Source organism: Trachurus japonicus, chromosome 13, assembly GCF_045865225.1.
Source record: "Trachurus japonicus isolate A0001 chromosome 13, Traja_1.0".
NCBI classification, from domain to species: domain Eukaryota; kingdom Metazoa; phylum Chordata; class Actinopteri; order Carangiformes; family Carangidae; genus Trachurus; species Trachurus japonicus.
The window spans coordinates 32,300,827-32,312,999 of record NC_140919.1 but is presented as its reverse complement, the minus strand read 5'-3'; the positions used below and the strand labels follow the sequence as shown (position 1 = coordinate 32,312,999).

Here is a 12,173-nt window from a genome sequence, read left to right as displayed (position 1 = left end):
CTGAGCCAGCTATCAAGACCTGATTCAGAAAATATGATTACATTAGAGAAAAAATAAAATACATCACGCAGTGATATAGTGGTAATGCCTTTGGTTTGCATAATACATTTCTTTATTTCAAAGCATGATGTATCATCCATGTAATGAATGCTTCATCTATGATCTTGTGAAGGTGCTCTGGCATACATTGTATTATTAATAAAAGCATGTGCACTTTCAAATTTGTTCAACTTATTATTTCATCAATAAATCATGTTGCACATTACACTTTAATTCAGCGTCCTTGGTTTCACTGTTCTCTGTAACTTTCAAGGATTTATCAAAGTGAGAGAGCTATCTGATGCTGGTGTTTACCAATTTAAACAAAGCTATTACATCTACAGCAGAGAGGAGAGACTCCAGTGATAACTCATTAGAGTGGATACCAAATTGTAGGGGCATTAATATTTTAGGCAGTGAAGAACAGAGATATTAGACATGGCCAAAGGGAGAATGAGACACTGTAAGAGTGCAAATAGTCATGTTTGTGGAGGTTTGTGACAACAAAAACCAAACGAGGTGTATTGTATAGTGGAAATTACCACAATGGTATTTATATACTGTATATTATGGTGTTGGACCACGGCTCATAGAAATCATACCCACCGAGGTATCGAGAACCTGCAATTTATCATCCTCTGTACGTACAAGCACACACACACACACACACACACACACACACACACACACAAAACCACAAGCAAGGAGACAAGCAACTAAATGGTAACAATAATTACTTAAGTAACCCAAAGGGGGTTTTACTCACCACATTATTTTTTTGGATTAGGCCTACAGCAAATATCAGCACCTAGCCCTAAACCATAACCTAACGCTAAACACAGATTGGGTGCTCTGAAATATTTAGGAATGCTTTGTGAGTGTAAGCATCTAAATAAGGAAGGAGAGAAGTGTAATTCTGAAAGCGGAAGTCTGAAATATTCTTAATTATAGTTCACAGCTATCCACAAATCCACATGCTTTAGTTACACCGAGTCTGGGGAAAAAACAGTGTGATGCTAAACTGAAAACTGTCTTATTATCACCTCAAATGTGTTGCAAATTACAATCATATTTATATAATTCTATGGAGATGATTACTGTAATATTTAAAGACGTGTTAAAATCTCAACAGACTACAGAGCCAGGGCTTTCATCAGACGAGACAGGCAGCTGCCTCTGTGACAGTGAACTGCAGACACTTTGCTTCTTTTGCCAGCAGTCATGAAGCAGAGAATTTGACTGTTAAAATCAAGTAACTGTCACTGTCCACAAATTTGCTCTTTCATTTACTGTCACTGGAGAAAAAAAAAATCAGGGTGACACTGTCTTGGCTTTCTTGTTTCTAGCTCTGGGAGAGACTTGCCCACAGTCACAAATCTGCACTGATCGGCTTCTTCTGAGTGGATGCTGCCTTCACAGGGCATTGGAAAATTTTGGTTTCCACCACTGCACATGAAAGAAAAATGATAATACAGCTATGAAAGACAAACACCCCTTTTTAAAAAAAAATGATGTGGCTCAGAACACAGAGGTAATATCAACAACTTCAGTTAATTACATTCTGTTGCATATATGGAAAAGCTGACATTCATAAATGTTTCATTTAGCAGTGTAAGGAAAGACAGGGGACAGAGACAGGAGCTGGGCTGAATTTACACCTGCTGAGGCAATGACTCAGACTTCATACATAATGTGTGCCTCATCAGGTGAGCTATAAGTGCATCCCCTTCTCTGTCAGACACTCATCCTTTAGTGGCACTTGTCCTGAGAGCTGACGCCAATCCTGGCAAACATTGACTGAAGTAACACCCCGAACAGATTACCTGTCCATCATCACAGGGCTTATTATTAACCTTGATTACTTGTGTTTTACTTGTGAATTCAAATGACATCACATTTCAGCACATAGAAACTGAGGGGATTTTTTGGAAAGATAATATAACAGGTGGCTCAATATTGGGGTAATGCAATGATGCAACTATATTTAAAGACTGGCATTGTCACTGTTTTCATCTGCAGTGGTTAACTTAATTTAGCTCCCACACAAGTTGATGTTATACTTAAAATAAATGATGATGTTTCATATCTGTATGTGCTAATAAATGATACAGGTGTATATTTCTTGCTGACAAGTTTAACTTAATTGACAGGGAAGAGAAACAGATGTCACTGAACATCAGTCTTTTAACTCCCACACAGCTCTGACAAGACTAAATAAACCTATGTGGATGTAGCATGGAGTTAAAAGCAGATCTAAATAACAAAAAGAGGAAAAAGGGCAACATCTTGATAAATTGTTTCCTGATGCTTCTCCAGGCGTAAGCATAGCAACCAATTGAGCATACTGTATGTGAAGCTGGCAGAGACTAAGGTTTATAGTCATTAAAACTATCCAGTACAGTGATTCCACACATTGTCGTGACTGACCTTTTTCACGGCAGGTTAACCTGACATGGCACAAATTCGAATGGCTTTATTTATAACATTAATGATGGCTGCATCCCATCTGTTTGCTCCAAATCCAGAGACCGCTGTGAGACCTGGGAGAAAAGCAGAGGGCACGGATGAAGCTATGATCAGTAACACCTGTGCTTTCTCCGCTCTAACAAAACAAAATGTCTGCTGTGAAACACATCGAAAGGAGCAGGGCTTTGCAAAGGTCAGAACCATGTTCTTTGTGTTGTTCCTGAGATTTTGGGGGATTTTACAAAGCCAGAGGGCGACGATCCAACAACAGCAGAGAAGGAAGACTGTGGTGCCGGAGTCTGATTCTGGTTTAAATGTATTTAGCAGTGTGGTCCCTGAGGCAGACGAGGGATTGCACAGCCCTGACTAGAGGTGCAATGATTCATGACCTGCTAGTTACTAGCAATCATATGAGATAATCAATTATTCAATCAAGTAATTTCCCAAATAAGAAGGCCAAACATTTGCTGATTGCATCTCCTCAGTGTAGGACGTGCTGCTTTGCTGTGGTGAATTGATATTTGAGACATCATTGCAATGTCTAGCAGCACTCTCTCTCTCTTTCTCTTTTATTTTTATTTTTTAACAAGAGTAGCCCAATATCAAAATCATTTTAATCTTCACCCCTTCTCTTGACCTCAGTATTTGTAAAACCTTGGCTACCCAACCTTGGAAACCCTTTTAAGCTTCTGTTCGTGTTTACTGTATGTTGGGTCGATATTTCAGGGGAAGGTCCAGATGAGATATCAACCACAAATACTGAGTTTCATATGTCAGAGGTCAAAGGCCACTGTGACCTCACAGCATGTTATTGACTTTGTGAAGAGCGTATAGGAAAAAATGCCTTCAGTTATGACACATGTTAACTTGGACTCAAGAATGAACTGATTAGACTGATTAGATTGTTTAAAACCTAACTCATAGTCTAACTGTAAGTGGTGGAGTTTAACAGCTCATCTAGTCGAAATAAAGAAGAAGACTTGTGCTCTTGTTAAAAACCTTGTCCTATTGGTCTGTACTTCCTTCCCAAATGACAGCCCAATGAGATCCGTGTTTCCAGAAGCGGAAGTTCCACAGGAACACTTGAAGGCAGCTGGAGTAAGCCTGTTAGAGTGATTTCCTTCTTCACCGTCTGCTCAGACTAATGCCTCTCCGCTGAGCTCAGTGAACTCATCCCGCCAGCAGAGCGCGTCCCTGCGCCTTGTACAGAAAGTGGGGGATGCCTCCTACCAGAGTACAAACCCACTCCCCGTTTTCCGTGAAACTGTGAAAAGGAAAAGCCCTGTTGTGTTTTTTTCTCCCCCCAACACTGTCAGAAAGCTCATGCACCGCGAGCCTTCACCAGCAGCTCCGCGGCTCACAGGACTCTCCCAGGATGCTGCCGAACAAGCCTCACACCGGGTACAAAGTGGCAGGCTGCGTGCTTTTCCTCTCCTTCTGTAAGTCCTCACTTTACTTTCTAATCCTCATGTCAGAGCGGCACACAGCTGAGAGGGACGCGAAGGCGCCACAGCGGTTAACATTTAGGGCTGATCAGAGGTGAAACTTGCGTCAGGGGGGAGAAGAAGAGCAGTGTGTCAGGAGAATCGAGCCGAGCCGAGCCGAGCCGAGCTGAGCTCAGTGTGTTTACAGAAGTGTTGGAGAAGTGCGGAGCCATGATTCGCCTCAACTTCCTGAGGAGTTGAAAGACGATTTGTACTTACGGGTTTGCCATGTGGGTGTATATAGACCAATGACTGTAAGTTTGCATTAGACTCAGTCACGGGGAAAGAAAGGTGATAGCGCAAGTGTTTGGAATCACGGTATTTCTCCCACTCGCGATAAGCGGCTTCCTGACACATCGACGTTGCACGAGTGGGAATGGGAGTGAAAGCCCGGGGATGAGTGAAGGCTCCTCGGGCTACAGATGGCTCCCTGTGCGCTTTACCAAGCTTCACCAAGTCACAGCGCTCTCCCACTGTCTTGGATGTGCACCGGGAATTTAGCAGCCTAAGTCGCAGTTATTTGATTGATTAGTGATTTATTTGACTTTTTGATGCCATAAGAGTGAATAGAAAATCATAAACACTAACCTACCACCCAAAGGAGTGTAGCCTAGTGTACTTTTTATTGGGCATTGTAGATTGCAGAAATATGCAAAAATGTGGGTAAATTACATTTTATCTGCTTAATGTCATGGCGTTGGTTAATTAGATACACAATTAGTGTTCTAAAATGTCAAATATTTGAGCTAATTTAATTTCTCACGAGATAAAGCATTTTCTAACCACTAATGGATCTTGCCCACAGTGCTACAGCCTGTCACCATTAAGCAGACATGCTATACATTCATGCACATGTTCTGCAAACACAGTATGTATACAGTGAGTGATGTGTCCATAGGGTGGAATGCAGCACACTGTGTGTCTGCAGCTGTGGAGGGAATTGCAGTGAGAGACCAATATTGCACTAGCCCAGTGTACCATGTGGATGTCCACCTGAACAGAATGAGATAAATGCTGAGCACAGGAGAGTAGGCTTGCCTGGCTAGGACTGAAAATTGTCACAGTGTAATACACAGAGGCCAGAATACACAAGGATCTGATAAAAAAAAAAAAAATCTTAATAATGCATGAAATGGTAACATCTGCTCAGGCAAATAAAATCGGAATCAAGTGAATCTTAATTATGCAAGAAATGGTAACCTTTCACAATGATTTATTTACAGCTGAGTTTGACCAATAGGATAATTGATTTTTTTTTAAACCTGCTAATGTCATAAAAAAAATATAATGGCTTCTTTCTGTCACAAACTTTTAATATTTTTCACTTTTTCATTGAGCATCATTTTCACCTCTTGATTCCAGCCCAAAAAATAGTGACATGTCTTAGTTTAATCCATTTTCAATAGGTAGATAAGGGAGGAGAAAAAAGTATAACAATTCAACCTTGTGGATACACTCTGGGTATAATAGGGAGCCAGGGTCACTGCTGCAGCTCCCTCTTTACACGAGCTTAAGCTGTGCTGGTGTGTTTGGCACAGAGTCAAGCACGTTTAGTTGGGCATCAGACTCTGACAAGGCTTCTTGTCTGCTTCTTGTATGTAATATTCATGCACCTAACATCAAGGCACAGCAGAGATTTGGAGAGTGTCCAGTTTGGTGACATTAGGGTGCCACCTCTGCTGTTTTTCAATGATGTCGTCCATGAGGCTTCAACGGACTGTCATTTCTAATGTGCACTGGAGCGGTTTAGAGCTGAGTGAGATGTAGTCTGGATGAGGAGCGCCACCCCCAAGTTTGAGACAACAGTGCTCCGGTCCACATGGGCTGCATTTCAATTGTGCATTCAACACAATGTCCACATTTAGATGTGGATAGGTGGAGACTGCACTGTTCTCGGTGGAAAGGGTGATTATCACAAGTTAGTGTGGTTTTGTACAGCTGAAATTAGTGAGCATTTATGTCAATTTGCTTTCTTTTATTATATGCAGATACGTGAAAATGCTCAAATTTATGCATTTATTGTGGTTGGGGATGTTGGTTTGACACTACCAGTTCTGTCTAAATGTATCATTTATGCAAAAATATTAAGATTAATGTAACTTGCTTGGTCAGTGAAAGCACATTGTTATTGAATGTCAGGGAAATACCTCTGAATGGTATGCCCATTTTGTTTTTATTTGCAACATTTTTAAAAGGGAAATTCTTGCTATTTCTTACTAAAAGAGAGAAAAACGTGTCTCTCCCCATCCAGATTCCACAGTTCAGGTGTCTTTAGGTTTTATTCAGAAGTGAAAGTAAAAAGGATTTTAGGGTGAGGGGAGAGCTGAGCCAGAGAAAGAAACTCTCAAACAACTGTCTTTCTTCTGACCGTCGGCTGCGGTCACAAGTTATGGGTAGTGACTGAAGGAATGAGTTCGTAAACATGAGCAGCTATAAGTCGAGTTTTCCCTGCAGGCTGGACGACCTCAGTGTGGCTGGCAGGGTGGAGAGATGTGGGATTTGAGCGGACATGGGGGGTGCAGCTGCAGCTGTGGTTCTCCCACAGTGAGAGAAGCTGACTGTGAGTGGTTCAGGTACCTTGGTTAAGACACCTACCAAAATAGGCTTTCAAATCCAGGATATGCAGAGAGATTACTGTGTATCTGTAAGTGGTCTGTGAGTGCAGAGAGCCGAGAGATGCTGCTGTATGGAAGGCTTCTCTGTGCACTTGCTTTTGTAACATTGTCCTGAATAAGCAGCTTTTGACTCAAGGATGAATTGGTGGTTTGGGGTCTTAGTTGTTTAAATTATTGATTGAAAACATTAATTAAGCTCCAGTCACTAAAAAATTTAGTTGTACTTTCTCATGAGATTATATAATTTTGTCTACTGTCAGATTTTCTTTTCATATTCCTTCCTTAAAATTCTGCGAGTCCATATAAATATTCACAAATGCCGGTTTGAGTGTTGCAAATCAATGAGCTATGACTGCAATTTCACAATTATTTTCAACAATGTCACTCAATGGAGGAAACCTCTGCCAAGGCCAGTCATTATCTTCCACCAGATCGAGATTGTAAAGTTCTGGGCAGAGTTATACAAATACGTCTCAACACCACGAACATTTCTGAACATTATTTCCTGACAAATGTTTAAAAATGCTTTCTCCTGCCGTGTTTATGAAAATGATAAGTGAATACCTGTTGCACAATCCAAACACAGGATAAAACACAACTTCCTTGACTGAGGTAATTAATCAAGCAATTGTTTGCTCAATTCACTGATTTATCTTTTGGAATATCAAGAGTCAGAAATTAGATGAAAAACCCAAGTGGAAATCTTAAGATTTATCGTTTTAATCCATGGTCTAAAATTCAAAACTATTGCTAGAATATCAAAAAAGATTATTTAAAAAGACAGCAAGATTTTTATATAAAAAGAATGCACATGCATTGGGGGCTTTTATGCGTTTATTACAGAGACAATAAAAGTGTGTGTCAACATATAGTATTTGATCCATACAGTTTATATAAACCATAAACTAATCTCTAAACATATCATTGAGAATGTGGTTAAATTTGAGAGGAAGCCAGTTTGTATGCATACTTGAGAGCTGAATTGTAGATTAATTGATCAATGACTAATGGTTTTACAGACAACATATTTGTATAGGACAGCAAATTCACACAATTTGGATCATATAAACTCACTAATGGTGTAAATTTATATTTTTATGACAAAGCAGCTTTAAAACATTTGAGTAGGCTGCAAAACATCCTATTAAAGTGGATATTAACTGTATTTAAATAAAAGGTTGGTAACAAGAGAGAGCTTCAGCCAGAAGCTCTTAGGAGTTGCCAGTGTGGGTTCTTGACGGCTGCTGGCAGCACTTGGGTGGGAATAAAAAGTTTAAATTTAATGTGACACAATGCCAGATGAAGCCTGTGCTTCCTGCATGCCTAACAGTTTGCAGAGCAGTTTTCAAAAGACAAATCAGGTGCATTATTACAACTGCATGTGCAGCACAAACTGTGTGCCATCTGTGCCAGTCCTTGGAGGAGCCATTTTTATTATCATAGCATTTGCCGCCTGTGTTCTCACAAAGCGTTAGATTTTCCTCCATGAAAGAAGCACTGGCATCGTGTAATTAACAGTACAGCATTTCCACCAACAATAACAAATGTCTTAATGTTGTATTCAGTCATTTTTGATCACAAGGGACCGCAGAGTGGAACCCAGAGCGCAGTTAACCCAGCTTATCCACTTCTTTAAATGTGATCTGAACACAAACAAAATTTAAAAGGACAATGATTACACACACAGAAAGGTAGTACAAATACTGTTCCAATTCGAGGTACAGTACAAGGCACTGAGGTCAAGTCTTTGGCCTCAATACCTGCATCAAACTGTTGCTCACCATTACACTGCAATTTTTTTGAATACCCAGAGAAGAAAATACACCTGAGCAGGGTCATAACACAAAGAATAACAGTCCTCTGTAAGTTTTTTGAGCCCAGTCTTAGCCTCAGTTGTCACATTTTTCAGTCATCACAGGCGTGAACCCTCTTACCAGACAAGACCAACCACAGAACAACCGCAGTGACAGGGTGTCGTTTCATGTAATGCAGGTGCTTTGAAAGCTCTTGGTAACTAGAGGGGGTTAAGGTCGGGGGTGGACCACAGATATGCTGAAAATAAAGATGCAAAATTCACTTGGAACATGTGCGCCTGGCAGCAAAGACTCATTTTCTGTGTTAAGGTCCTACTTGCCACACACTCGTTCCCCATCCTGACTTCCACACCTCACTGTCTGCTAAAGAAGAATTGTTGCATCGCTCCAACTGATCCAACAGGTGCTTTGCAGAGTGACAGGTAGGACAACATCCCATTGCCATTGGGATTACATCCTGATGTTAGAGAGAGTTAGATAATATAGATGTAATACCTGGGAATGCTGGGCTCTGCAAGCACACATGGTCAGCACATTCTTGGTGAGATCTGTGCAGTCAGTACTTGCTGCATGCTGTGGTGGGCAACTGGGCATGAATTTGAAAACACTCAGCTTTGCATGAGTAGGCCTAAAGCAGGACAAAAATTAACTTTGCACATACCTGCATCCACCTGTGAGTTTCAGATGAACATTTACTCACATTTTGAATCTGGTTTGATTAACCTGTCTCTTTGGCATGGTGAATGCCACTTCCACACTGTTTGGTACCGTGCTGTTCTCATGTGAGCTCGAGAGCAGGGAGCTGCTGTCAGTGGTTTTAGAAGGGGGCTGGTATGTTTGTGCACTGTTTAGAAGTGGCTTCCGCGTGGCAGCCGTGCTGCAATTATCGGGCTACGACATTTCAGATTTTATTGCACCATTAAATAACTTTGTCTTTCCAGAGCAGTGCCGGTGTAGTTTGGTTTCCTCACCATTTGGCCTCTATGGATTCTGCATAGCTGTGTTGATTAAAGTTCACACGGACTGCTAATTAGCATCCAAGTTAATATAATACACCTGCTGCATAGCTACCTTTGTTAATGTGATTAAGTTACTTCAAAGTACTTTGATGCCGTGTCTCCATTTTTCTTCTACACCCTCCATACCCATTAAACCCTGTATGAAGTGGAAAGTGAAGTCAGTCCCCAACCAGAAGTCAAACAAGCAAATCATTGCTTAATTATAATGAATCCATCAAGTTTTTATTCTCGAGACATGTAGTTCTTTGATCAATTGTATTTTTTTTCAAAAGTATATCCCCACTGTGTTCATCTTTTCTTTGTTGTGAGGTTCTTTAAATTCAGAAACCCCCCACTGAATGCAGTGTTTCTCGGCTAATTGCGTCGGACATCAGGTTTTATTACAGTGACAATGTAAATTGAGGAGATTGTTGAGAAGCATTCAGCTAAACCACTCAGAGCTTTCATCATGTCGAGTGATTTCTAGACTTCCTAAAATCAAAGCAAGCAAGTTCCCCTCAGTGCGGCTCAATTGAAAACATGGTTGGAAACAACAGACTTGATTATGCAGGTTGAGGAGGCGATGCGATGGAGGTGCTCCCATCAGCACTCCTGACAGTCCTCTCTCTCTCTCTCTCTCTCTGTCTCTTTCTCTCTCTCTGTGTGTCTCTCCCTCCCCCTCTCCAGGGTGAGCCATGAAAAGAGGGGAGGTTTTTAGCAGATGTCGCAGAATGTATTGTGAACTTGAATGTATTCCTGGAGGAAGCTTCGTTTCATGCCAAATGTTGCATTTTTAATTCTGACAGAAAAACTGGGATGCCAGATGACATGATTTACTGGATCAGAATTTATAAATGTGACCTTTACATGGTCATCAGGATCCATGGACATTAGATAGTAGACCATATGATCCTTTATATCAGCAAGCTTTTTTCACTGATGTAAAGAATGTAATTACAAGTCACCATTAAATTTCACTCATTGTAAAATGTATTGTCTGCAGTTGCTCCTTTCTGCAGGCTTTTATTTTATTTTTATTTCAAAGCCATAAGTTCTGAGAGACAGTTCATTCTTAACCTTGGAGATGCAGTTATTCAACTGTATCCACTTGCTTGTGCATTCTGAACCCTTCAGCCATGTCATGTGGCCTAAAATCTAGAGATAAGACCTTCTCAGTTATTCTGAGCTCTTTTATGGACATTTAAAAAAAATATGACTAATATTATTTTGTTCTGAAAATTGATTGAAATAATGTAAAAATCTCTGCGAGAAAAACCCTCTGAATAAGCCTCTGCTTGTTGCAGACACGCTGTGCTGTTCAATCTTTATTATTTCAGACTACTCACTTTGAGTCTGAAGGATCAGCAAAAGCTCTTTTGTGGTTCTTCCTCATTTCTTTCATTACTTTCTCTTATTGGAGGCAGATTCAGAGCTGTCCTCATAACAAAAACACTCTATTAACTGTAAACTGCAGTGAACTGTGTCCTCTCACAGCAACAAACAAAAGAGGTTTCTGATGCAGGGCAACATAAAAAAAATTGTTTATGAAAATCAGACCTTCTCCCTTTGAAATTTTCTGTGTCGCTCAGTGAAAATAGGTAAAGACCTGAGGTGTAATCTCTATATTTAATGTGGGTATTTCTGCTCATCTTTAAGACGCCCTCTTTTCATGAGAAACAGGGAAAGGTAATATTTCTTCTCCTTGGCTGGCAAATTTGGACTGTTTGAAAACTGCCTCGCATCCATTGTTGTTTTCTGCTGCTTTCATGACTAAAATAATTAGGTTCATTACATTGTTCATTGGAACTGCACTGGTGGCTTTACTCCAGGCTTTACACACGCACACGCATTTTGAAGTTAACTTGGCTCTTTGAATAATTTAAAAAGAGGTTTTTCCCTCGCAATAAATGGAATTAATATCTGACCAAATGACTGCAGATTGGGTCATAAGAGCAAAGTCACAGAGATCCTCTGTGCCTAATGAAATATGAACATACATATTTGGGTTTTTGTGTGCACTTTTGCATATTGGATAATTCAGCATGGTAGGAATTTCAGCTGGCTTATTCCTAGAAAACATATCTGCTGCTTTTAGTTTTTAATCAACATTCTCAGTTGCCCTCTAATGGCTGCTGCAGCGAGTCAAGGGAGGAAATTTAACTCTCTCCCGCTTCTATCACCTAATTAAAGCCAGATTTAAGGCTGACTGATGTTGGAGGGCAGGCAGCCTGATTTAATATAAACCCGTGTATAAATTCATTCTCAGTGACACTGCTGTTTTGGGTGTATTGATTTGAAATCCGGGGAATCTTTCTGCAAAGATTTTCTTGTCTCACAATCAATGGCAATGTAATTGGACAGAAGCTTTCTGTGCTCTAATTACAAACCCAGCTAGATGAATGGTGCACTGTACTCTCACAGATGCAACATAGACTCGGCACAAAAGAATCATGCTCCGAATTACCTTTAAATATTTCTAATAATTTTTCATGAAAATTGTGTTGTTTTCTTTTAGTTGCGCTTTTAGCTCTTCCATCAGAGAGCAGTGACGCATCCTGAAGAGAAAAAAACAGAGTTTATGGTTCACTTTGAAAATATTCTTTTCTGTTTGCGTCATCCACTAAAATCATTTTTTTTCTCTTTCCATTCTTATAGTTCACGTCACCTTTGCTGCTGGCAGCTCAGGAAAAGGCTCACAGGTAAGAAAAACAGCCGAAACTGTTGTTTGATTCTTTATTTCCTGTTTGCAAATTAGGC

At 40.3% G+C, this 12,173-nt stretch overlaps 1 protein-coding gene across 1 annotated transcript in view; it reads left to right on the top strand.

Moving 5' to 3' along the window:
- The first annotated feature begins 3,615 nt into the window (after positions 1-3,615).
- Positions 3,616-12,173, top strand: part of b3glcta (beta 3-glucosyltransferase a) — a 64,735-nt gene continuing 56,177 nt past the window's right edge. Inside the window, exons 1-2 of the mRNA XM_085796021.1 lie at positions 3,616-3,944; positions 12,072-12,115. Of these exons, the coding sequence (XP_085652147.1) occupies positions 3,881-3,944; positions 12,072-12,115 (108 nt within the window). The 5' untranslated portion in view covers positions 3,616-3,880. The remainder of the gene's footprint in view (positions 3,945-12,071; positions 12,116-12,173) is intronic.